At 40.9% G+C, this 25435-nt stretch overlaps 2 protein-coding genes across 2 annotated transcripts; one reads left to right on the forward strand and one right to left on the reverse strand.

Annotated features, from left to right (window-relative positions):
• Positions 1 to 6508: 6508 nt before the first annotated feature.
• spi1b (Spi-1 proto-oncogene b) lies at positions 6509 to 17213 on the forward strand. Its single transcript, XM_076287088.1, has 5 exons — positions 6509 to 6880; positions 7711 to 7801; positions 11855 to 12048; positions 14930 to 15086; positions 15330 to 17213. Exons 1-5 carry the CDS (start codon positions 6839 to 6841, stop codon positions 15647 to 15649), a joined length of 804 nt encoding a protein of 267 aa, XP_076143203.1. The 5' UTR covers positions 6509 to 6838; the 3' UTR covers positions 15650 to 17213.
• Positions 17214 to 19357: 2144 nt separating this feature from the next.
• LOC143125529 (uncharacterized) lies at positions 19358 to 24777 on the reverse strand. The gene is made up of 12 exons (XM_076287089.1): positions 24548 to 24777; positions 23614 to 23702; positions 23382 to 23500; positions 23154 to 23256; positions 22827 to 22924; positions 21843 to 21992; positions 21266 to 21433; positions 20993 to 21062; positions 20680 to 20758; positions 20216 to 20369; positions 19966 to 20070; positions 19358 to 19693 (listed from the first exon to the last, which is right to left on the reverse strand). Exons 1-12 carry the CDS (start codon positions 24652 to 24654, stop codon positions 19661 to 19663), a joined length of 1275 nt encoding a protein of 424 aa, XP_076143204.1. The 5' UTR covers positions 24655 to 24777; the 3' UTR covers positions 19358 to 19660.
• Between the last annotated feature and the right edge of the window lie 658 nt (positions 24778 to 25435).

Here is a 25435-nt window from a genome sequence, read left to right on the forward strand (position 1 = left end):
AGTATATAAATTGCTTAGGCAAATAATGTCCACTTTAAATTTTGGAGGTGGCTTTATGGTTCTGGACACTGTTGCTTAAGCAGCCAGGTGTCAAATTCAATTATATAGAATTTGTTTTAGAAAAGGAAATCTAATTGAGACAGAGGTGTGTCTCTTTGTGATACTGTTGTCTCTAAAACCCTGCTAATTCCCACACAAGCTGAGCTCACGTAAATTAGGAGCTAAGGAGCTAAATCATCAAGGCTATCGGTTTGATGACCAAGGAGAATGTATACTCAGTTTGAAACTGAAAAGCTGTTGGATGAAAAATTGGTCTACATAATGTAATTTGCTTATGCAGAAATGCATGAGGCTTGCTGTATTATGGTCCTGCATGCTGGTTTTCATTTACTGTAAACACATTGGGACAAATCTGTGTTTGCTACATTCACTTGTAATACAGGCTCAATGTGAAACTGACCCCATTCTCCACAGAGGAACTTACATTCACAGGAGTCCACTCACAACACTGGACTGTCCCCATTCATCATTATGGAGCCCTTAAAGGGACATGTAAACATTTTTCCCCCAAGTTTCTGAGAAAGTTTAGCATGCACACAAGATACCTTTGCATGTGAACCAGAACGTTTCCGTGTTGACCAGAAACTCAAAGCACCATCGTTTCTGAAAACTTTCAGGTTCAAACTTTTGACTGAGGAGAGGGATCAGATTCCAAAAAGAATTCAGTGGAAATGCATGGATTCTAGTTGCTGCTACTGGAAGAAACTGGAATCCATGCATTTCCACTGAATTCTTTTTGGAATCTGATCCCTTATCATACCTGTTCATTCTTACTCGTCGCTCGACTTATCGTGACTAAATTCAAGATGGTTGCAAACGTTAAACTTCGTGAAGATACTGTCTGTATAAATCGTCTTGTAAGTAAACTACCAGTGCTTTTTCAAAGTTCTCAATGTCTCGTTTTAAATGTCAGGGCCTTCGGTAGTATACCAATGAAGTGTGGAGATACATTGAGCCTCGTAAATGGTGTAAAACAGTGATTTATTTGCACGGCTAGCCCGATGCCGAAGCACCACCATTGAACAAGCTGTTGGTAGCATCGGCTAACTAGCACCAGATTTTGGAGTGCAGGGGACAAGCCGAGATGGGCTATGAGACATACGTTCACACTCGGTATCATGTTTCAACACACTTTAGGTCAATATCACACCGGAATTCTCCTTTAATGGACGAGGGCGAGGGGCAAAGAACTCCCCAACGCGCAGCGGAAAAAAGAAGCTCACTAGTTCAGCTTGTTGAACAACTTTCGTTGGCCCTATAACAGCGATAGCATGGACAGTTAGCTCGTTTACAGTTGATTCCATTGTTGCGAAGCATGCCTCCAGGCTCAACGTTCTCCTACTATCATTGTTATAGTTACCATTCATAGCCTAAGCATTGATATGGAACAGCGATTATTTTTTTTTTTACCAGATCTACTTCATAGGTGTCCCGTTATTCAGAATTAAAAGCCACCCCGCCAGCCAATCAGAAAAGAGTATTACTTCTCTCCGGATGATAAATATAGGTAGGCCTACAGGATGGTTGGGTATCTTGCCTCATACATGCAGTTTGAATGTTCTGTGAACCATGTGTAAAATCAGTAGCTAACTCACATTTTTGTGACGCTAACTGTGAGTTTACTGCAGGTATCAGACTCCAACAGCCCCTTCCTGGCCACATGCTGACAGACTGACCGTGTGTCTGCCCTGACACTCAGGCTATCTGCTTGTCTGATGCTTGTCTGTCTAGAGGCTGATTAGATGGTACAAACAGCAGCAGACAGGATCAACACAACATAATGAAAGTCAATTCAAAGTCAATTCAAGCTTTGACCTATGAATATATGCACTTTATAGGCTGTGTACCAACTGTCTATATTTGACACTAAATGGAGAATTATACATTTTGAAGAGATATATGGTTGGTGATAAATATTACAGTTACATAATGTAGGTATTTTAAATTCCCCTTTCCATTAATTTGTAACATACTGGTACCTATTTTGTCATTAACTGTAACTAACTGTCAAAATAACAAAGTTACTTAGTGCAATACCAGGCGTGCAGTCTGGACACAATTTTATTATATAAACATTTCATCAAAATGAGTTTAAAGCCATTATTTTAAGATAATAACTAAATTTTGTTGTTTTAATATTACATATTACAAATGTTGAATGATGTTTCCTATTTGCGATTGATAATCTGCAGTGGTTTTTACCTCCCTTTGCCGAGGAGGTTTTGTTTTCGGTGCACTCTCTGTCTGTATGGATGCAGGTCCGATTTCCATGACATTTGATGGAAATGGTTCATGGGACAAGGAAGAACTCATTACATGTTTTCAGCCAAATCATGGGGCAGATCCACAAATTCTGTTTCGCTTTCGCATTTGGCCTCGGTGGACGTCTCTTCTCCCTGAGAGCCTTTCTCGTTTTATGTGTCACCATTCATAATGGCATTAGCAACAGCAACTCATGCTTTTTTTGTAGAATTCCTCGTGCAGTGGGCTTACTCTGCATCTGGTACATGGTGCTGAGGTAGGAGGTTGCTGTAGGGTCATTAGTGAAAACAGCCAAAATCGGGGTATCATGTACATGGTACCTCTTAGATTTGGCTGAAAAGCGGTGAAAATATGCCTTATGTTACCAAACTGAGGAATCTGAAGTTTCAGGTCAATATCTCAAACGGTTTGCCCGTGCCGTCCATTTGAAATTCGGGTGCCACGGCCCTAATTGACACATTGGAATTTCACATTTCATCCTTTGCCATTTTTGGAAGCCCATAACGTCTGTTCTAATAGTGGTAGAAGGCTGGAAACTGGTGTGGTAGTTCATTGTAGCCTGTACTACACAATTCTGGAGGCAGAATCAACATTCCTTACTGTTTAGGTGAGAGGTGGGTCACCAAAGTCCTAAAAAATGTTGACGGCATGTGTGATTTTTCACTTTTTGGGTGGCCGTAGCACCACGATTAATGATCATATTTATTCTAAACAGGATTATTTGTTATGTTTGGGAACTTTGCTCTTTCCAAAATGAATTTGAGGGTTATGGTACCACTGGTGGGGTTTTTATGGGGGTCCAAAAACCCTCTCTGGCAAATGTGACTTTTTTGGAACCCCATATTTGGACCCCCAAATGACCATGTGGGCACTTGATGATCCTAATGGGATTTATACCAGATAAAGATACACATTCGTTCTTTATTTTAATGAAATAAAAATGTTGACTATGAAGCTCCATAATATGAATTTTATTCTTCATAATGCACCATTTTGGACATTGTTTCCAGAAGTCTGGAATGTAGATCAGGGAGAATTTAGTGATGATAAAGCATGAAAATAGTAGAAATAACTTAGTATTATGCTCAGTGACGGCAAACAATTAAATACTGAGACTGTCACAGATTAACCCCTTATCCCCCATGAAAGAGACCCGCCATCAAACTTTCAAACTAAATAACAAGAATGTTACATAGTGTAAGAACACTACAAATAAAAGTGAGTTTTTCCTTGCCCCTGTCACTCCAAATAAAATTAAATTGAAAATTAAATGGAATAGTGTCTTTAAGTATTATCCAAGAAATTGTGGAAGCAGTGGCATCATTTTGTCATGGTAATTTTGGTCAAGTTCGTAATGGCGAGCACTGCGTCCATAGATGTCTGGCACAATGACACAACAAATGATATGTTGGAATGGCACCCAACAGGGGATCTGTCTTTGGTCCGATGGCCATGTGAGGATGTTGTTGACACACTTCATGAATTTCACAAAAATGTCACCATGTTCATCTGAACGTTCAACAATGTTTCCAATGAACCAATCATAGATACAGGCAATGTATTTTCCTGGCTGGAAAATTGAGTTTTGTGGCTGATCTGACATTCTTTTTTGTTAGTGCAGAAGATATTAAAAAACATGAGGAAATATAGGAATTGGAGAGACGTTACGCCTCGGCCAAAACGATCAGTGGAACACGATCACATCATTGCTTTAAACCAATTTCCAAAAATAAGATACGGATGAAATTAATATCACAGGATACAATATTCACAGATGTCGATGCAGGACAACAATCGGATTCAGAACACTTGGAGACAGAACACCCGGCAGAACACTCAGTCAGATCAGCCACAAAACTCAATTTTCCAGCTAGGAAAATACATTGCCTGTATCTATGATGATAACTGGTTCATTGGAAACATTGTTGAACGTTCAGATGAACATGGTGATGTTTTTGTGAAATGAAGTGTGTCAACAACATCCTCAAATGGCCATCGGACCAAAGACAGATCCCCTGTTGGGTGTCATTCCAACATATCATTTGTTGTGTCAGTGTGCCAGACATCTATGGACGCAGTGCTCGCCAATACAAACTTGACCAAAATTACCATGACAAAATGATGCCACTGCTTCCACAATTTAATACTATAGACACTATTTAATTTTCAATTTAATTTTATTTGGAGAGTGACAGGGGCAAGGGAAAACTCTTACACTATGTAACATTCTTGTTATTTAGTTTGAAAGTTTGATGGAGGGTCTCTTTCATGGGGGATAAGGGGTTAATCTGTGACAGCATCTCAGTATTTAATTGTTTGCCATCACTGAGCATAATACTAAGTTATTTCCACTATTTTCATGCTTTATCATCACTAAATTCTCCCTGATTTACATTCCAGACTTCTGGAAACAATGTCCAAAATGGTGCATTATGAAGAATAAAATTCATATTATGGAGCTTCATAGTCAAAATTTTTATTTCATTAAAAGAAAGAACAAATATGTATCTTTATCTGGTATAAATCCCATTAGGATCATCAAGTGCCCACATGGTCATTTGGGGGTCCAAATATGGGGTTCCAAAAAAGTCACCTTTGCCGGAGAGGGTTTTTGGACCCCCATAAAACCCCCATCATTGGTACCATAACCCTCAAATTAATTTTGGCAAGAGCAAAGTTCCCAAATATAACAAATAGTCCTGTTTAGAATAAATATGATCATTAATCGTGGTGCTACGGCCACCCAAAAAGTGAAAAATCACACATGCTGTCAACATTTTTTAGGACTTTGGTGACCCACCTCTCCTCCAAACAGTAAGGAATGTTGATTCTGCCTTCAGAATTGTGTAGTACAGGCTACAATGACCTACCACACCAGTTTCCAGCCCTCTACCACTATTAGAACAGACATTATGGGCTTCCAAAGATGGCAAAGGATGAAATGTGAAATTCCAATGTGTCAATTAGGACCGTGGCACCTAAATTTCAAATGGACGCCACGGGCAAACCGTTTAAGATATTGACCTGAAACTTCAGATTCCTCAGTTTGGTAACATAAGGCATATTTTCACCGCTTTTCAGCAAAATCTGAGAGGTGTCATGTACATGGGTGGCTGAGTTGACGTGGAATGACCCTGTAGGAGATGTTTTCTTCCACTGAATTTCATCAGAAGAGACAACAACAAGTATGCATAATTATCATGCAACTGTCTGGGACACTATCATCAAGTTGCTATCATAAAGTTGCTATCATCAAGTTAAATTTCCACACAATTAAATGACAACATGACAATGGTGCTTTATTCCCCCCACCCAACTCACCCTCATTCTCTTTCTTTGGCATAATGTATGTGTGTGTGCGTGTGTGTGTGTGTGTGTGTGAAGAGAGAGAGAGAGAGAGAGAGAGAGAGAGAGAGAGAGAGAGAGTGTGTTTGTAAAGATAAACGTTATTTTCATCACTATCTCAGGAGACCTATCTCCCCCTCTCAACAGGACACATGGGGGATTACGAAAAGGAAGAAGCACTATCACAGCTCATCTTATCTGTTAGCGAGAGTGTCAGCATGAAGAAAGACTCAGTAAACATGGACACTTGACTGCATTGATCAGGATATGAACATACATTATAAGCCAATAAGCTATGCAATAATGCAATAAACATTATTACACAGCATTATCAGTAGAGCATACAGTTATAAAAGACTTAATGCCACACTGTTTTTGGTAGTACATGGAATTTTTGAAAGGTCATATTTGAAAGGTATAGTATGTATGTGTTCTAATAATTGAGTTAATTGAATTGAAATTATGAATTCCTTCTTTAAAGGACTAAGTATAAATCCACACACTGACCCAACAGTTCCGAAAGTGCTCAGCATGACTGGGAGCATATAGCGTGAAAGATGCAAATTAATTTAAATCTTAAAAGAAAGTAAGGTCTTACTTTAAAGTTTTTGTCTTAAACTATGGTTAGGAGAGAACCTGTCTCAGTAATTGAAATAGATATAAAGTTTACTGATACACTGAGACAACATCAGGATATTTTAGGATGTGACCATTTTAACATGTGGTATAGCCTACACAGATGATAAGTGCTCCTCATGAGAAGCCAAAAGGTGATTGGTTGTTGACGCGGTATATCTTGGTCTCCTCCTGATACACCAGCCAAAACAAGGAACATCTCCATTCTCTTTCTCTCTCTCTCTTTGACACATGAGAGAAAATAAAGAAGTTTGAGCATCTTCTCCTTAGGGCTATCACCAAGACCACAGGGTCTTTGATTGGTGTTTGACAAGGTTGTGTCATTCTTTTTTCTCTCTCTCTTTTTTTCGGGGTCCCAAACGGTAGGCTTGTGGCCCTAGGCAGGGACTGGAGTGGCCGTTAGAGACATCTCTGGTTTCAATTGAGGAGAGGAAATTTAGAAAAAGTTGTGCAATGGCACAAAAGTTTTGAAAGCCGGTGAGACAGAATAGCAAGCCGAGGGCTGAGGGCTTGTAAACTGGGGAAAGACGCCTCCATGTTACATTCATACAGGATGGAGGGGTATCTTACCTCACATGTAAGTACAATATGTGTCTTTTGGATCTATGTGCTCGTCTTCATGCTTCCCTAACATTTCTCATCTGAGGGACATAACACTTTTAAGTTACAATGTTGTGTTAAGATGCTAAATGAACTGTAAACATATATTGTATGTGCTGCACTAGACACTGCCATTAGATTGATTCTATAACTATGGTGATACGGTCATAATCAGGAGGTACAGCTACCATAATACTTTGAATGCATTATGCTAAATGCTATGTTGTTATAACTGTTGCATATAGTTGCCACATGACAAAAGTTACCCCCTTTTGGAAAGAAAATTGTTGTATAATTTGGTTGTTTAATGGACTTTTTTATTATTTGCCAATGCTTTTATTAATATCATGTTACAATGTATACCTAAAGAATCGAAAGAATCAAAAGAATCTACATGTTTACATGACCTAATGTCTCTTTTAATGAATGTCTGAAATAAAAAAATAAGATAGATTATATTTGTGACATTAAATTTATTTTCTAATTCCTTTATTACCAATTTCATCAAGAGCAACCTTTTGGTTTTGTTAGAGTCATGTAGACATCACTATATATGTCTCAAAATTCAGTTAAATTAGCAAATACAATCAATATAACACCACAGAAAATAAATAAACTAAATTAAGTTAAGTGGGGGCATTAGTAGTAATTTTGAGATCCTATATTAATAAAAAGAGACCTATAAAACGTCTCTCCCTAAAAACTAGAAAATATACAGTAATATTTGTGAAGTATTTTTAATGTACGTGTGTTCAATTTTTCATTTTAATTTATACAAAATGTGTATGGTATGTTATTCTTTTCCAGCAAGCAGCTGAAGAAATGATCTATGACTCTGACATCTACCGACCGCCGATAGAGTACTACCCATACATCAACATAGATGAAGGCCAAACAGGTGAGCCTGTGCATTTGCTTCCCTTGTATGAAGTGTATGAAGTATTAACTTTCATATTATAAGAGGAACACACAGCTTTCTGATGTCGGTGAGCTAGTGTTGTTGAGGTGACCACTTCTGCTTATATCCCCTAACAATTACTGTGATTAATGAAACTGACAGGAGAAATTCCTTCCTTTCGTTTTGATTCTCTATACTTCTGTCCTCTGGCCCCTCTTCTGTAACAATCAGACATGGCTGGTTGGGTTGAGAGACCAAGACCACAAACGTTTTGTCCGGCGAGAGTTAGTTGGCATTTTTTGAGTGTGTGTATGTGTGTGTGTGTGTGTAGAGTAGATACGATTTTCCACACAGGCAGGTGTATAGGCCTACAGCGTAGCGTGAACGTGGCGCCCGTTCGTTAGGAAGGCGGGCGGGTGGAACCGAGCGAACGGTTCGACAGAGAGCAGGAAACAGATGCCCCTTTGACACAAGCCCCAGAACTACAGGCGTAGAACGGTCTGCCGTCCCCTGGGGTCTCGGGCTACAGACACCTTCTCCCTGCTCTTCGCTGTGTGTGTGTATGTGTATGTGTGTGTGTGTGTGTGTGTGTGTGTGTGTGTGTGTGTGTGTGTTTGTGTGTGTCACCCTCCTCAAACACATGATAGTTTTAACACAGGAAACGTTGGTAGAAACTCTCCAGTGCAGAGTAAGACTTATGTTTAGCCAATTTAGTTTAGCAAACATGTTAGCCATTAATACATGACTAATATGTTGAATAAGTTCTATATTAAGTGCAATTACACATTTATTAAGTCTTTATCCAACAATATTTTATTAATTTATTCTTTGTAATAAGCAACTCTAAGGTTATTAATATATAGCATGGATCAAAATAGAGACTTTATGGCCTTTTACATTGTCTATATATATTCTGTCACTATAAGGCACATTTTTAAGTGTATTATGAGTCTATAAACTCTATTTTCAGCCATACTATACCAGTAACCAGACCATTAAGGATTTACCAAGAAAAATTTACCTCATAAGAATAAAAAAAAATGGTTCATTAAAGGCCTAATAAAGTACAATGATGCTTAATAGGCTACCACATCGAGCAATAATATATACAAATATTAGTAATAAATTAATGGTTAACTAAACTAATTAATAAACTAAACTAACATAGAATTCAAATGAAAGGAGGCCAAAGAGCGAACAGGATGATAAAAAGGTTTTTCATTAGGTTCATAAAGAATAGCTATTATTTTATATATATATTTTGTTTACATACATATTTGTTTTCTTAGTGTGTCAGATCACTCCATGAGTGTGTGCAATATGCATAACATTATACTTCACATAATAATAACCATGGTCCATGTTGTTCTCATGCATGCATCCCATGCTGTTCCACTTTAGGCGTGGCAATTTACATAAATAAAAAGGACTTATGATACTTCCTGCACACACAGTTGATGGCGTTTCTGCTAAACTAATGTCATAGAGATGTGGTGGTAGCAGAGGAGACATGAGAGCCGATCACAACCTGTAGAGAAGCTCTCAGAGAAGGCCATTACACATTTCCTTGTCGCATGCTTGCATGGCATGCTTCAACTGTTTGTAACAGCTTCTCTTCATGCAATTAGGTGAGAAAAGGTACTGGGCGAGAGCATAGAGGGCCCTGTCTCTTACACCCAGCAGAAAGAGCCACGCAACTCATCTTACGCTCAATAAAGTGCCACGCAACCAGGGATGGATTACTGCACGGGCCTACCGGGCCCAGGGGCCCAAGGGGTCAGGGGGCCCTGAAGCCTTTGCATGGAATCATTGCCTCAATATCAACAAATCAGGATGTAGGCTATGAATCTGATTGAATTTAGTATTGGCCATCCACAAAATGCACCGGAATACAGGAAATCACATCAAACAAATTAAAACATTTCTGGGCGAAGACCCCCAACCCCCCCCCCCCCCCCCCCCCTCCCCCCCCTCCCACATATACGACAATAAGTGGGGGGCCCTTAATACATCTGGGCCCGAAAGTTCATAATCCGCCCATGCACGTATAATCCGCCATTCGCTCCACTTTTATTTAACCTTGCGCCCAGGGGTGTGGCAATTAAGGACAAAAGGTGTGGTCTGGCGCATGATCCAAAAATCGCTATCTTACACCCTCTAAAAATTATTTTACACCACTGACCAAGAAAAACCTGGTCTATAGTGAAAGCACTGTTGAAGATGCACGGTCACGAGATGTGAGCAGCCCTTAGCAACCAGTCCCAAACAACTCCCCTGCAGGATAAATATCCTTAGAATTTGTATTCAGTCATTCAAACATTATTGGGGTAAGTGTTGTTTTTTTCAGGCTATGTTTTCGATAGTAAGCCCTTGCCAGTCAATAGTGAAAGTAAATAACTGTGTAGAACTGTTTTGTTGACTATGAGTCCACGGTGAAGTTAATGTCACTTTGCCTATGAGTTCAAATAATAGGCGATTGCAGATGCATGTAGGCTATACTCTGCTAGTCACAAACAGATGTCTCGTATGCAAACAGAAATGCTCCGATATCTGTCAAAATACCTATGCGCTGTTTGAAGTTGAATGTCATTCTCATTGGTTTAAAAGATGTTACGCCCAAAACATACCCATGACTGATTAAGAAAAAGAAGAACAACCCCTTCGAACAATGCACCCGACGTCTGATCACAAAATCACGCAAAATGTGGACTGGACAAGCCCTTAAGCTTTGCACCTCTGACCACTTGTCTCTGATCACCAAGACAGGGCCTAGAGAGAGTAAGGATCAGGCAGTCACATGATATCATATCCCTGATGACAAATACCAATGAGTACATTGCTAAACTGATTGTACACCTGGGTGTGAAAGATTGATGCAAAAGTATGCATTTATTTAGCCCCAGCTAATAAATAAGACAAGTATATATAAGGGAATATTAGGGAGTATTTACTCAATATGGGAATAGACACAAACTCTATTTTGTCCCAAATGAATGAGTCCCTCAATAATCAGGGAATATTAAGATACATACAGTACAGGTTGTAATTGTGTTGACATTGTAAGTACTCTGAGTTTATTACTGAGTCTTCAGTTCTGAACAGTGTGGTTTTTCTTGACCCTGTTTGAGATCACACTGACAGGGACAGGTCTCTGAAAGACGTATTTGAGGTGACTGGACCCAACAGGAATGCGGAAGGCGCTTCTGAGATTCTGAGTCAGACGGGAGATGATGCTACACATACGTAGGTGCACATCAGTCACTAATAAGACTAATAAGGCAGTCGTTGTGACAACATTTGCATAGGTTGTCATGTAGCGATGTCAGGGATTTGGAGCGTGAGAGGACCATGGCAATTGCAGTCTATCGCAGTCCCCGTCACAGTGTGGAGGAACTTAATGAACCTCATCTAACGTGAAGGCCTTACAAAATAGTTTCTTATCGTCATAAAATATTTCTCACAAATAAACTCCATTTTTACAATTTAGAATCTCATTACAATCTCATTCTCAGTAATAATTAAGAATTTTCATGCATGAGAGATGAGACTCACAGTGGCCGTGCAAGCAACAATCTGCTCACACGATTTCATCATGCGCTGAACAGGAAAACCATGTGTTTTGTCACATTAACAGAATACCACAGGAAACAACACTTGTTTATATTAGGCTTTAAAGACACAAAGTGAAAACCTCCCAAGCATTTACTGAAATGCTCAGACATATAGCCCTAGGAACTAAAGTCGTGGCATGTGTGGTCTAGTATGGCACTGGACGCTGCATGTGAGACTGTGGAAATTAGGCGTCAGCCAGAACTGGACGTCAGCCTGTTCGGTTTGCAAGACTGGGCGGTATCACTCTCAGGTAGGCCTCAGATCTGGCTTCTACTGAATATCCGGTGTCACTTACAGTCTGGGCGATGTCCAAGCAAATGGCAGGGGAACACGAGTCCCTCTTGTTCTACTTCTCACCTCTCTCTCTCTTCCTCTCTCTCCATGTCTCATTCTCTCTCTCATTCTCTCTCTGGCCTTATTTTCACGTTCTCTCTCGGCTAGACCACGTCTGGGACTACCCGCACCACGCCCATGGCAGTGACTTTGAGAACATTCCAGATACTCACTTCACAGAACTGCAGAGTGTGCAGCCCGTGCACATCCCGAGTCTGCACCCGCGCTTCGAGCCCGAGCCCAGCCATCCTCTGGATCCCAGCCTGGTGGGGCACCCACACCACCTGGCCCTCTCTCCTCAGGTAAGCTCCAGGCAAACATGCCTTATATTCTTCAGTCTCCCAAGATCTCGATCCATGGTCAGCAGGAATCCTTTGCCATGATTTTCATTTAATGGGAAAGGCAAAGGAGGGGATTTAAGGCAGTGTCTGTACAGGATGTACGATATACATGCTCATATGCATGGATGTGTGTGTGCGCGCATGTGTGTGTGTGTGTGTGACAGAGAGTGTGTGTATGTGCGAACACACGCTTGTATCGGTGCGTGTGTGTGTGACAGAGAGTGCGTGCATGTGCGAATACAGACTTGTATCGGTGCGTGTGTGTGCGTGTTTGTGTGGGTGTCTGGAGAGGTTGTTGCTCAACAAAGCCTTTTCCTGTAAGGATTCTACTGTTACCATGGTACCAGTCTGCCGACTCACCAACTGCCACACAAGATAGACAACCCTCTTTTCACACACACACACAAACACACACACACACACACACACACAAACACACACACACACACACACACAGAGCTCCTCTCAACATAAAAGACAGACACAGCTTTTTCACACACACACATCGATGGATAAAATCTAGGATAGCCTAAACTAACCCAAATATATTTTCACAGACAAGAGCACAATCCATTCCATGCACTGAAATCATAATGCAGAAAAGCTTGTACTTCTGAACAATCATAGTCATGCCAGTGTTATTTCTTCAATCCCCAGAATATCGCCCTCCAACTTGGCAACTGTGAACCTGTAAAGCAGCAGCTACTGATAGGTGCACTCAGGTCTTAGAATCACTTTTTGATAAGCACCCGTGTGGTGAGAAAATGTAAAAATAAATGGCAGCAATGTGTGTGTGTATTTTCAGAGGGTGCTGCTGTTCTGTGGTCACGCTGCTGCAGCCACACACACAGGCGGCGTCACAGTGTGTGTGTGGTGTGTGTGTGTGTGTGTGTGTGTGTGTGTGTGTGTGCGTTGACTGTATGTGTATGACTGTGCCTTGGTTTCTTGCAAGACAAAAGGCTTTGCAATCCACTTTACGTATGTTGTAGACACAATTTAACAAAACCCACACAGTTGACTACAGTAGACTCACACAGTTGACTATAGAGTACATTTTTTGTTTCTAATGACTAGGGCTGTCAAAATAACTGATTAATTTCGATTAATTAATTTGAGAAAAAATAACTGATTAAAAAAATTAGTGCAGATTAATCGATTCCGTATGACCTTTGACCCCGAGCCGTTCTAGTCAGACTGTAAAATGAAGGAGAGAGAAGAAAACGTGCTGCCTGGATCATTGATTGGAACATTTACTTTTAAAAAATGTTGCATAAATGCATCTACTTCTTCACTATACTTCTTTTGGACTGAACAATGTTAATGAGGCTTTGGATCACAGAGATGCTTGGGCCTCTTACCACAGTGACACTTGCACAGTAGGAGGGGCAGCCAGACATGTCAGTGTGTTCACCGGAACATGCCCTGTGTCCAGCAGTTAGAAGCTGATGCCCTTTTCTAATTTACATTTCTGATTTTCTGTATTTTCTGTAAATTGGCTTCAGTTTGTTTGAAAGAAAATGTAAGTAATGTGTAAGTCAACTTACACATGCAAAACACCACTGAACTGTGTTTTTGAGTCATGATGATATTACAATTTTGTCTAATAAGGAAAAATATTTTGTTTTATATTGTTTTTTTTATGTTACTGGGCTTTGTGAACCACATTGCAAATTCACAAGTTGCCATAAATGGGCATGCTGTAAATGTCAGTTAGCCTGTTTTCACACTGACCCTTGTGGGGTACTTTCAAACTGTTGTCAAACGGAGCACTCATTTTATGCTGTTTCAACACTACTGTTTCTGACTGAGGACTGAGTCAACTGTTCTTCAACTGACATAGTTGATGGGCTATTTCTAGTTACCGGTACACAATGAAAAGGAGTTTTTTGATTAAATCGTCTAATAATTCATATTAAACCTGATTTCCGGGTCAATGTCACGACTCACGACTAGAATCAAGATCAATACGTCAAATATTCCTCTGAACATGTATCAAAACATAATTGGCAGCTTGCATGGTGGTTTAGCCCGGTTGGCGACACAGATGCAATTTAGTTGTCATAGAAGTACCACGCATGTCCTGTCCTCAAACCCTTATCAGTTGTAGACCACCTCTAAAATGTATTCTTTAGAATTTCCACCTATCTGAAACTAAAATAAATATTTATGATATAATCACACCTTATAAGCTGATAAAGTGTGTCCTTGTCGATAGGGACCGGTTTAATCTTCCCACAGTTGCTGATAAAGTGCTTTCTTAGTCTTTCTTTCTGTTCTGCATTTTCAAATAGCCCTGTGGTTCAAGACATAGGAGGATATCTTTGCTCTCCAGCCGTTTTTCTTTAAAAAAAAAAAAAAAAAAAAAAAAAAGAGTTAAATAAAGTCACAACCATAGTGTTATGCCCCAGAAACTGTGGTTGGGCGGGAGAGTGCTCTGTAATTTCAACAGAAATGGTGCTCTGCTCGGCCATAGTTTATTCACGCCTGCCTATTAAGTTCCCCTTTTGATTTTTCGTTATCAGCCTTTGTTAGCTGTGTCGTCTGGAGTTGAATATATTTTTGGAAGACATTTTAACATGCAACAGTTTCAACTCAATATGAAAACATTCAATGCTAGAGGTCCATTAATAGGCTGCTGTACCTTTCATGAAATATGGACTGGTGTTAAAGACAAACAGAATACTAATACTCTTTTTTTAAACAGTGTTGCTGTGCATCACCACCTCTCTCGGAAAAAGACTGTCCACATTTTTAACTTGTTTAAATGGAGTAAAGACATGCCTGTCATCTTGGAAAAAACCAAACCAGCATTTACAGCTCTGTCGCCTTCCCCTCCCCTCAGGTGCAGTATTTCCGACCTCAACTCTGCTATCCCCAGACGTCACCAATCCAGCGCATCTCCGACGACGATGACCCCAGAAGCCGCAGTCCTCCACTGGAAGTGTCTGATGAGGAGGGCCTGAGAGAGCACATCAGCTCCACTACTGGTGGAGAGCCAGGTGAGACAGACAAAGACAGACAGACAGACACACACACACACACACACACACAGTGGGAAAATCTATCAAATAAACATAATGTTTATGGTTCTCAGGATCTAGGAAAAATCAATTACCTTAATAATGAAAAAGTCAATTTTGCCCAATATGTGGCCCTAAAATAGGCCAAAGTAGACTAGAATTACACCAAATATGTGATCGGATCCCATAGTAATTGTGCAATGTTTTTATTCTGTGTGCCAGGCAACAAGAAGAAGATCCGTCTATATCAGTTTCTCCTAGACCTCTTGCGAAACGGGGACATGAAGGAGAGCATCTGGTGGGTGGATCGGGACAAGGGCACATTCCAGTTCTCCTCCAAACACAAGGAGGCGCTAGCGAACCGCTGGGGCATTCAGAAGGGCAACCGCAAGAAGATGACCTACCAGAAGATGGCAAGGGCACTGCGCAACTATGGCAAGACGGGCGAGGTCAAAAAGATCAAGAAGAAGCTGACATACCAGTTTAGTGGAGAAGTGCTGGGGAAGGGCCACCTCGGAATTGAAAGGAAGATGTACTTGTAGAGTGAGAGAGAGAGAGAGAGACAAATAAAGATAATGAGAGGAAGTGTGATAGACATTACTGAGCACCAGATTCACTATTTAGGCTACATTGCTAAATGCTCATCCTTCATTCAGCTAGCATTCTACATACATAATGATGTCATAGGATTCTGTTCACAGCATAAGAACCTAGACGTTATGTGTGTGCTTGGTGTTAGCATCAGTGAACAAGGTCATATACTCTGTTAATCCAGTCTGTCATCTCTAAGATGACTAGGTTGACTATGAAAAGGAGGACACTTGTGTCTAAAAGTGAGTAAAAATGGGCCAAAATTACCCCAACAGTTTTGCTTATATGTCTGTGCTGACAGTAAAAATGTCAACATTAGTTTTTTACACATCATTAACAACATCAAACAGTGTGATACTTAATGTAAGATGTTTTCATTTTTATGTAGTTTATAGCTATTTTGTAGCAATATGTCATTGCCAATCTGTCATTTCACACTGAGCATGTCCCCCCTTGAAAGGAGAAACTATGGAGAACAACTATGTGTGTCTGTGGTATCCGCAACTGCTTGTGTGCTCATCTGCAACCCAGTAGACCGGTGGTCTTGGTTCACCAATGCATTCGGAATGCGAAGACAGTGTAGCCTCTGTGAGACCACAGAGAACATGATCCTGATTAAGCCTTGTTTGCAGTGGGGTAATTGTATCATTGTTACATGTACTTATGAGCATTGTTTGCTGTGGAGCACTTGTGTCACTGCTACTTACAAGCATAGACCTCTGAAGTTCGCCTACAAAAAGGCCCCAAAGTTGCCATCTTTTCCCATGTAAAGAGACTCGGATCTCCTTATATGGGTGAAGATGGTACCCGGATCCCCTCATATGGGCAAAGATTGCAGCTTTGGGGCTTTTCTGTAGGCAAACTTCGGATGTCTATTGTTACTGTGTGCATTGGTTGGGGATTTGTCAAAAAGACAGACAAATGTCCAAAAAGGTGGAGACTCTACCTAGGTCTGGACAGGGCTCGGAAGCTGGACAGTCTGGGCAAAATCCAGATGAATGATTACCATAGCAAGATGATTTTTTTTTACGCTTCTGGTGAGCACCCAATACTTTCGCGTGTACACCAGAAATTCTCCTTTTCCTTTGCAAAACTGGTTATAGTTTTGTGACAATGCAGAGTACAATGGAAAAAAAATATTTAAAAAAACATCAGTTAAAAGCAGAAGTGAAAACCAATGACACAGCCTCTTGCTGCACGGCAAACAAAGTTTGACCACAACAAGCTTGGCTCGATCACTCCAACACCAGAGCACTTGGTGGAATCTTTACAAGTTGCCTAAACTTCAGCGTTATACTGGAGCTCTGGTGGAAGAAATGAAGTTGCTACAAATGTATATTACTGGGACACACACAAACATGTAGCATAATCATAATAAGACTGTCTAAGATTACCTTTTTCTGTTCTCTTGTGCCTGCTCCAGAGCATTTAAGCTTTGGGCTCTGTAAAGTGTATCAACTGTAATTGTTAATGTAAGTATATAAATCAATAAAAAATAAACAGTACTGAACTGAATTGAATTGCAACATCTGCACACGCACACACACACACAGGCTCAGGATTGATGATATGGGGAATAGTACAGTATACTTGATATGTATCAGCTGTACTTATTGCTGTAAAGAATCTACTTCTGTGTTAAAGGTGCAGTCAGCAATTTTGCAAAAAGTCACATTTGTTTGTTTATGTTTATATTTAAATTAACAGAGGCTTTTGTCAAAAACAATGTACATTATATTTTAACCAAATATAAAACACAAAACACAAAACACAGAGTTTAATTTTTTATTTGGAGGACAGGCTGCCCCCACTTGTTTGCTTCCCGTTTTTGGAGCCTGGGCTGCCTACAGAGACCGAGAATGAGCAGCTAGCAGATCGTGAGGAGATGATTGATGAATGTGACAAAAAATATTATGGGCTTCAAATCGTATACTATCGCAGACTGCGCCTTTAAAGGAACACACCAACTTTTTGGAAAATTAGGTTATTTTCTGTTTACCCCAAAGCTAGACAAAAGGATAGGCCTTGTTTGGCATAATACACTGGACGTGGGTTAGAGCAGTTTGCCTATAGCTAGCTTATAGCTAAAAGGAAGCTATAGGCGAACTGGTGTAACCTCCAACTGCTGGTCTTCCTAACCAAACAAACATCAACATCAAAACTGATTCTTTATTTCATGTTCCCACCAAGGTTGCAAGAGACTTGGGTGTCATAATCGATGACCAGCTGACCTTCTCTAACCATGCTGTCTCAATCACCCGGTCATGCTGCTTTGCACAATTTGGTACAATTAGGGCGGAGCCTACCTAACCCAACACGCCAACCAACTCTTGGCACAGACAGTGGTCTCTCTCCCCTCGACTCCCCCAGCATGATCTGGCACTGTCATCCATTCACCCTTGATACACATGGTAATCCAGACTTTTCAATTGTTGTTCCCCATCGCTAGTGGCCTACAAGTGTTAGAATTGTGGCGTCCCTCTATCTTCAAGAAGCTCTTGAAGAACCAACTCATCGAGAGTACGTCCTCCCCTAACACATCTAACAACTCAACACACCCAACATGATACGCATGATACACACCCAACATGATACACATGCTTTCTTCTACCTCCTCCTTCTAGCACTGTCCCCTTAGACTACACTTTTGACTAGTACTTGAACCTCACTCTCTGGTAGTCCTGCGGTGTTTGTAAAGTAGTATTTATTGTTAAATAAGGTCACCTTGGCAATGTATCCTCACAAAGCATCTTCTAAATGAATAAATATAATGTAAATGCATAACTGCAGTTATGGGACACACAACAGCAATTACACTGCATATTTTCTTCAGTACAATAACATTTCCACATCCAAAACAAAAGAGCAGTAGACTGCAGTACAAAGTAATGCAATGCATTTTTTCATGTCCAACATCTTGCAATTCCTGCATATGAACCGAAAACAATCGTTTTTCGAAACTTGAAGTAGCGCAGTTATTTTTTGTAAGGAACAGGCCTACACTGAACTTTAAGCATTTTTTTTACAAAGACTGTAGGATGACCAGTAAATTTAATCCTTAGGGGATTTTTATCAAGAGGTGTTTCAATTAGAAAAAAAGTTTGAAAAAACATTAGAGCAAAACTCAAAGATTCCTGATGTGAGGATAGTGAGAGAACAGTGCACCCAAACCAATCTAGTAATGGGGATCTCTCCCACACACGCACACGCGCACACACACACAAACGTTTCAGACATGCACAATGGGAATAGATACCTTCGTAATTTTTCATTTTAGCCCCTAAACTGTTGACCACAGCTTCTCTACTGATAGAACAGAACATGTAGGCCTGCAAGGATAGCCACTGGTTTCCTGGCTCTCGACTGGAAAAAAACGATCAAGAAAAGGACATCATCATGAAGCCTGACAAAAGTATTGAGCTAAAGTCATTATCAGAGACCAACCAACTATATTGAGACCTGACAGAAAACTTTGAATCTGGATAATGAAATAGCACCATCTGCAGGCAGACATGACAATGTCATATTTGGTAAGCACAAACAAAATGACGAGTGGTGAAGTTAACCTTTCGTCCACCTATTTAGTGGCCCACGAGGAGTTGCCATCATATTGAACACAATGAATTAACTCAATAAAAAACAAATTACAAATTCAAATGTAATTTCCTCATGTTTAATATGAAGCATTCTGAAAACATTCTAAAATGACATGGCATATACATAAATACATGTTTAACCTCTCTCTCAGGTCCCACACAGCAAGAAAGACTAGCATTTCTTATGTCCTCTTATTTTTTGTAGTAAGGTGATTCCGATCTTCCATTCTCTGCCTGTTCCCTCTCCTATTGCCTTCGCTGTGGCTGGTAATACCAGTCTCTTAATGGTCCCCTGTCTATGTCAGGCCCCAGTCATTATCTCATCATACTGCCACCTGTAGCGCAAGGGTGTGCATTTTCCTTCAATCAGCTGAAGGGTTTCACCAAAGGAACATACCACTGGTAGAAGAACATGAGCAACAAGAGGGTTAGGACATGTTAAAAAAACAAAACAAATAAACATTTATTTAGGTTTGTGACTTCTAAAATTTAACTGAATGCCTGCATTAGAATTTGTAAGATTGATTTAAATGCTGTGAATAACTGTAGAAGTCATGAAGTCAAAACATGAAGGTAGAGCTGTGTCATGAAAACAACACATGCTGGTCGAACAGACGCAGATGAAGACATGACAATAAAGAAGAAGAAGAAAATGACCACCATGACAATACCTCCTCTGTCATCCCTGCGCTTTTCCTCCCCTCTGTGTTAAATGGGGGCTTCAGGTAACCTTTAAAGTGCAACTTCACCAGCTCATGAAACGTGGGCACACACTCCTGAGGAGGAACGCATTAGTCAGTGGCAGCTCTCACACACACACACACACACACACACACACACACACACACACACACACACACACACACAACCAAACCCCAGCACAAGGGTGCCGCACGGCGCCACTATCTGTCAGTTTCTCACCCTGCCCTCCTCGCCACACACGTAGGTGAACCAGCGCAAACCCGCCGCCACGTGGGTGATCTCGTCGGAGTAGATGACCTCCAGCGCCTCCACGGATTTGGCGTCACCCTGGGCGGCGAAGCGAGACAGCGTCTGAGGGTGCACGTCAAGACCTCTACGGAGAGAGCAGAGGGCTGACACACTAGAATATTGCCTTTCATGGCACATTTTTGAAGTATTTTCTATTACAATTGTAAAACTACATGGCTTCACAATATGTAACCAAATTCACATCCCTTTCCTGTTGTAGCAGCAAGTAACTGCCGGTAATACTGTGGTTTTGTATTTGGGCGGGGGGGGGGGGGGGGGGGGGGTTATAGCTGATATGATAAAAGAAATTTGTCCATATTGGCTTGTTAATACCTGACCAATAACTGGCCCATGTTTAAAGCAAACTCAAGGATAACAGGGGAGGAGGGACTTGCCTGGCTTCATGTACCATGTGAACGATGGCCAGTCTGGCCAGAAGATCATGAGCCGTGTCTGATGCAGACTGCCACAGTCCTGTGGACACACATGCAGCACATGATATATCTACCCAGTACACATGTGCAGATATAAACAGCTGTTACAGAACTGATTTAGTCATGTTGATGATCTCCTCTAGCCTTTTGGGAGGCCAAACATTGTAGAAATTATTCCCATAGATGCAAATAACAAGCATCACATTATGGATATAATTCATGATAGTATTTTTGGGATATGTAGTCATACCACACATATAAAATAAATTCAAACCGTTATGCACAGGCAGGGCTCCAAAGTAACTGCCAAGTTCTGTGATGCGCTTCTCTAGCAGGTGGTAGTGCTGTGGGCGAAACATGAAATACTTTTGACAGGATACTGGAATACCAACCATATTACCAAGTGAAGCAAATAGAGGACAACTGTGTCTTCAGTACCTTACTCAAGCTGTTTTGATGTGGTTACTGCAAAACCATCAACATACTTTCTGTCTTCTGTATTTCATTTAAAACTTAACTTTTACAAAATTGTTTACAACACGCATACCTTTGCCTCATCGCCGGCCACTTTGACAAAGTCACTGAAGAACTGGCGAGGCAGCGCCGCCCCTGTGGTCAGCCTGGTGTCGGAGAAGCGTGCGATGACGTCCCAGGACAGGTCGATGGCCCACTGCTCGATGTTTGCTAGAGAGTGCAGAAGGGCCACTCGGCTGGCCTGCATCCGACACACACACACACACACACACACACACACACACACACACACACACACACACACACACACACACACACACACACAGAGGTGAGGAGACATATGTGTCAGCAGTCTCACAGCTTCTGTGCCAATAAATGTGGAGGGCGCTGTATGTGGTACTTACAGTACTTCAATACATTTTCAATACAAGTTCTACAGTATATTGCAATCCTCAATGCAAATCATCAGACTTTTGATGAAACAGTTTATATGGAACAGCACTGTTGTTACAACCCAGCATGACCAGTAATTACCAACATGACCATTTTAACATTTAAATGCATGGATAAGGCAAATAGACATATTTTCTTTGTATGTAAAATGTCATGTGTCATGGTAACGTGCGCTCATAAAGTGAACTGAAGCTCACCAGGGTTCCTCCTTTGCCCCGTTTGATCTTGCCAGGCTCTAGCACCGTCAGGTTCTCCTTCCTGCTGGGTTGGGCTGGAGGTGTGGCGCCGCCCACATCTGGGATCTCCCCTGAGTTCCACTTCCTCTGCACCTCCAGGGTCAAGGTCACCTCCATGGCAACAGACACACAACATCAAGTCACACAAACCTATTTAACATCCTCTCACTTTGACACTGTTAGATATCATCTCAGATTTTTCATGACAGGATACACCAACTTTTACAAATACACAATCACTTACTTTCAATGTAAACCTTTTTGTCGTAAAATCTGGCAACCCAACCCCCCCCCCCCCAAAAAAAAAAAACTCCCGTTTTATGATATTTTGTATGCACAAATCCGATATTGTTTGCACCTCCAAGTGGTCTGTGACATAAGTATGTGTGAAAGAATATGATGGGCTACACCAAACACTGATATTATTTTCATAGGTTATATTCAGAGGATTGACTCGACAGATACTGATGCTGTAGCAGCACTCTTGTGAGCTACCTTACATTTTTATTATATATTAATTTTATTATTTGTTAATTTTGCTTGTTGTCTGTCTTATAAGTAAGTATAAGTATAAGTCTATATATACTCTTTTGATCCTGTGAGGGAAATTTGGTCTCTGCATTTATCCCAATCCGTGAATTAGTGAAACACACTCAGCACACAGTGAACACAGTGAGGTGAAGCACACACTAATCCCGGCGCAGTGAGCTACCTGCTACAGCGGCGCTCAGGGAGCAGTGAGGGGTTTGAACTGGCAACCCTCCGGTTACAAGTCCGAAGCGCTAACCAGTAGGCCACGGCACTCCGTCCGGCATCTTTTGTCTTTTGTTATGTGTCAATGTCTTGTATGTGGAGCGCTTTGGGTTGCACTCTATGCATGTTAAATGAGCTATACAAATAAAACTGACTTGACTTGACTCAAGACTATGGGTGAGCACCCCTTACCTTCTCCTCTGGATCAGGCGTACACAGGATCTTCGTGGCCCAGTAACAAAGGCTATTCTCTGAAGACTGTTTGTTACCATTTGCAATGTATAATTGGTCTAAAACAACAATTGAATATCATTAGTACCGGTATGTAAGAAACTGTTAATGAAATGAGTTTCTCAATCAGGACATGATGTGAATATTTGTATCACCTGAATAATGCAAAATAACTCCAAGACTAATCTTCAACCAAGCTTCACCATCTTGCATCGGATATTAAGAGGGTTCATCAATTTAGGAACTTTGACAGTTTTTTTTATTAGATATCCATTGAGTGCTTCTTACCTACAACTATGCTGTTGGCTTCAGGAAAAGGGCTCAGAGACAACTCGTTCTGTGAATTGACATACACTTTCCCTTGCACCACTCTCACGTTGTAAACTTGATTCTGTATTGATAAACATACACTCATAATAACTTATCTGAGACACAGTTCAGTTTTCAACTCTTAAAATGTTTGGCACATGAGCAGTGAGCATGTCACCATGTGTGAGCGTATGACTGGAGTGATACCTGCAGCCCAGTAGAGGAGGCTCCTGTGTCCAGGCAAAAGTCAAACTGATGCCACGGGCAGATCAGTGCCATTCTACCGTCACCAAGGTCCTCAATGTCACCAAGTTCCAATGGACCCCCTGCAGGAACGACGGCAGAGAGGAGATTGACAGAAAGTAGTCAAGCTCACAAGAGTGCTGCTACAGCATCAGTATCGGTGGAGTCAATCAATTAGGGTTCATCACTGGCTTACCCTCGTGAGGACAAGACGAATCCATTGCCCAGAATTTGTCATCTTCGGTGTGCACTAAGACCAAATGCTCGCCGTCCTCTGAATATAACCTATGAAAACAATATCAGTGTTTGGTGTAGCCCATCATATTCTTTCACACATACTTATGTCACAGACCACTTGGAGGTGCAAACAATATCGGATTTGTGCATACAAAATATCAGAAAACGGGAGGGTTTTTTTTTTTGGGGGGGGGGGGGGTTGGGTTGCCAGATTTTACGACAAAAAGGTTTACATTGAAAGTAAGGGATTGTGTATGTGTATTTCATACACAAGATTGGCAACTTGGGAAATGTCAGACTAACAGACAAAATTAATGGATCAGTGATTTTAAAATTAAGTTTGATGGTCATGGTCATTGTGATTGATTTGACCATCAGTTAACTTCGAACAGGCACTTTACTTTGGATAGACAATAGAAATACATCATACATCACATTAACGTCAAAAAATCTAGACTGGAGCAACATTTGACACCTCCGATATGTTTAGTGTTCTAAATACGTCAAATAGCTCGTTATAACAAATTGATAGCAGGAGCCAGAAGTGAACACACATGATGGATAGCTATACAAAATGTGCTTTCATTATATAATTAAACACGACAAAATACTTTTATAACCCTTGAGCCAGCTCCTGTGATCTCAATGGCGATGCTGCGTTTGTGTGCACCTCCAACAGCAGCATACCCTGTCTATGAGCGTACCTGGTTACCCCCAAAAACGCCCACAAACACCCGTATGTTTGTGTGACAGAATTGTAATTCATCAGCATCCGTTTTGCGGACGTCAAGTCTATACACTATTACAGAGCATACAGAAACATTGTGGAATGTGACACTGACCGATTCACATTAACGACACTGACGAGGATGCCACTTCAGCGAGTAACTTACTTGGTACATGGCGCCTGGAAATTATACTTGTCCCCTACACACTGCCAGTTCCCGTCTCTCACGATTTCCTTCAGTGCCTCCACTAAGTCCTCCTCGAAATGCTCCATGCATGGAATCAGACTAGGCCTTCCAGAGGTATACAGAAGACAACAACTTACTGTAAACAAGAACACATCAGTAGTACTAATACATTGCCATGAACACGTTGGTAGCTGATGGTTGCGTTTACATCTTTCTTTCTCTTTCCTAGTTATTTAACGCGCTGAGGCAAAATAGGATGCATGCTGCCATCTGTTGTTGTGGAAGATAATCACGTGCAGTCGACTCTTGTGGTGCGTTTGCGTTCTGTGAATAATGGGGGGAAACATTATTTTCCCAGCGGAAAAGTCCTCGTGAACTTTTTTTTATGTGGGAACAAAACTTTTAATGTGAACTTGGCAATTTGCAGTTGTTGTCACTTAAAAGCTGCATATCAAGGATTCAAGCATTTTTATTTGTCACAAACATACTGTTGTAAAACATGTACTGTAGTGAAAAGCATAGCTGCTTAGCTTTCGTGTGCATAGGTGTCTATTTATAAGGATGAAGAAAAAGATTTAGAATATTTTAATATATTGAGAAAGATAGGGGTAAAACAACAGTGTATGTAAGTGCAGTATGACAAGTCCATAGAGTTGTATGTGTGTTAAGGGTGCAGATGGCTTGAGGAAAGAAACTCCTCAATCTTTTGGTTTTAGCCCTGTAGGAACAGACATCTGCCTGATTGAGAGACAGAGAGACTGATTGAGACAGACATCTATCTGCCTCAGTGTTTTAAAGAGTCCATTGTCAGGGTGTGACATGTCCTTTAAAGCAGGGGTCCCCAACCTTTTATGTACCATGGACCGG

This window comes from Alosa pseudoharengus, unplaced genomic scaffold, assembly GCF_046254945.1.
Source record: "Alosa pseudoharengus isolate Yale_2024_CS ecotype anadromous, Long Island Sound unplaced genomic scaffold, YU_APseudo_1.1 YU_APseudo_1.1_scf_16, whole genome shotgun sequence".
NCBI classification, from domain to species: Eukaryota; Metazoa; Chordata; class Actinopteri; order Clupeiformes; family Clupeidae; genus Alosa; species Alosa pseudoharengus.

Coding starts and splice junctions, on each gene's coding strand:
- LOC143125529 (XM_076287089.1), bottom strand. CDS start 24,654: ATGGAGCATTTCGAGGAGGACTTAGTGGAGGCACTGAAGGAAATCGTG. Junction 23,257..23,381: donor CCTCCTCTACTGGGCTGCAG/GTATCACTCCAG, acceptor TTATCAATACAG/AATCAAGTTTACAACGTGAG. Junction 21,434..21,842: donor GGGGCAAAGGAGGAACCCTG/GTGAGCTTCAGT, acceptor TGTCGGATGCAG/GCCAGCCGAGTGGCCCTTCT.
- spi1b (XM_076287088.1), top strand. CDS start 6,839: ATGTTACATTCATACAGGATGGAGGGGTATCTTACCTCACAT. Junction 6,881..7,710: donor AGGGGTATCTTACCTCACAT/GTAAGTACAATA, acceptor ATTCTTTTCCAG/CAAGCAGCTGAAGAAATGAT. Junction 15,087..15,329: donor CACTACTGGTGGAGAGCCAG/GTGAGACAGACA, acceptor TCTGTGTGCCAG/GCAACAAGAAGAAGATCCGT.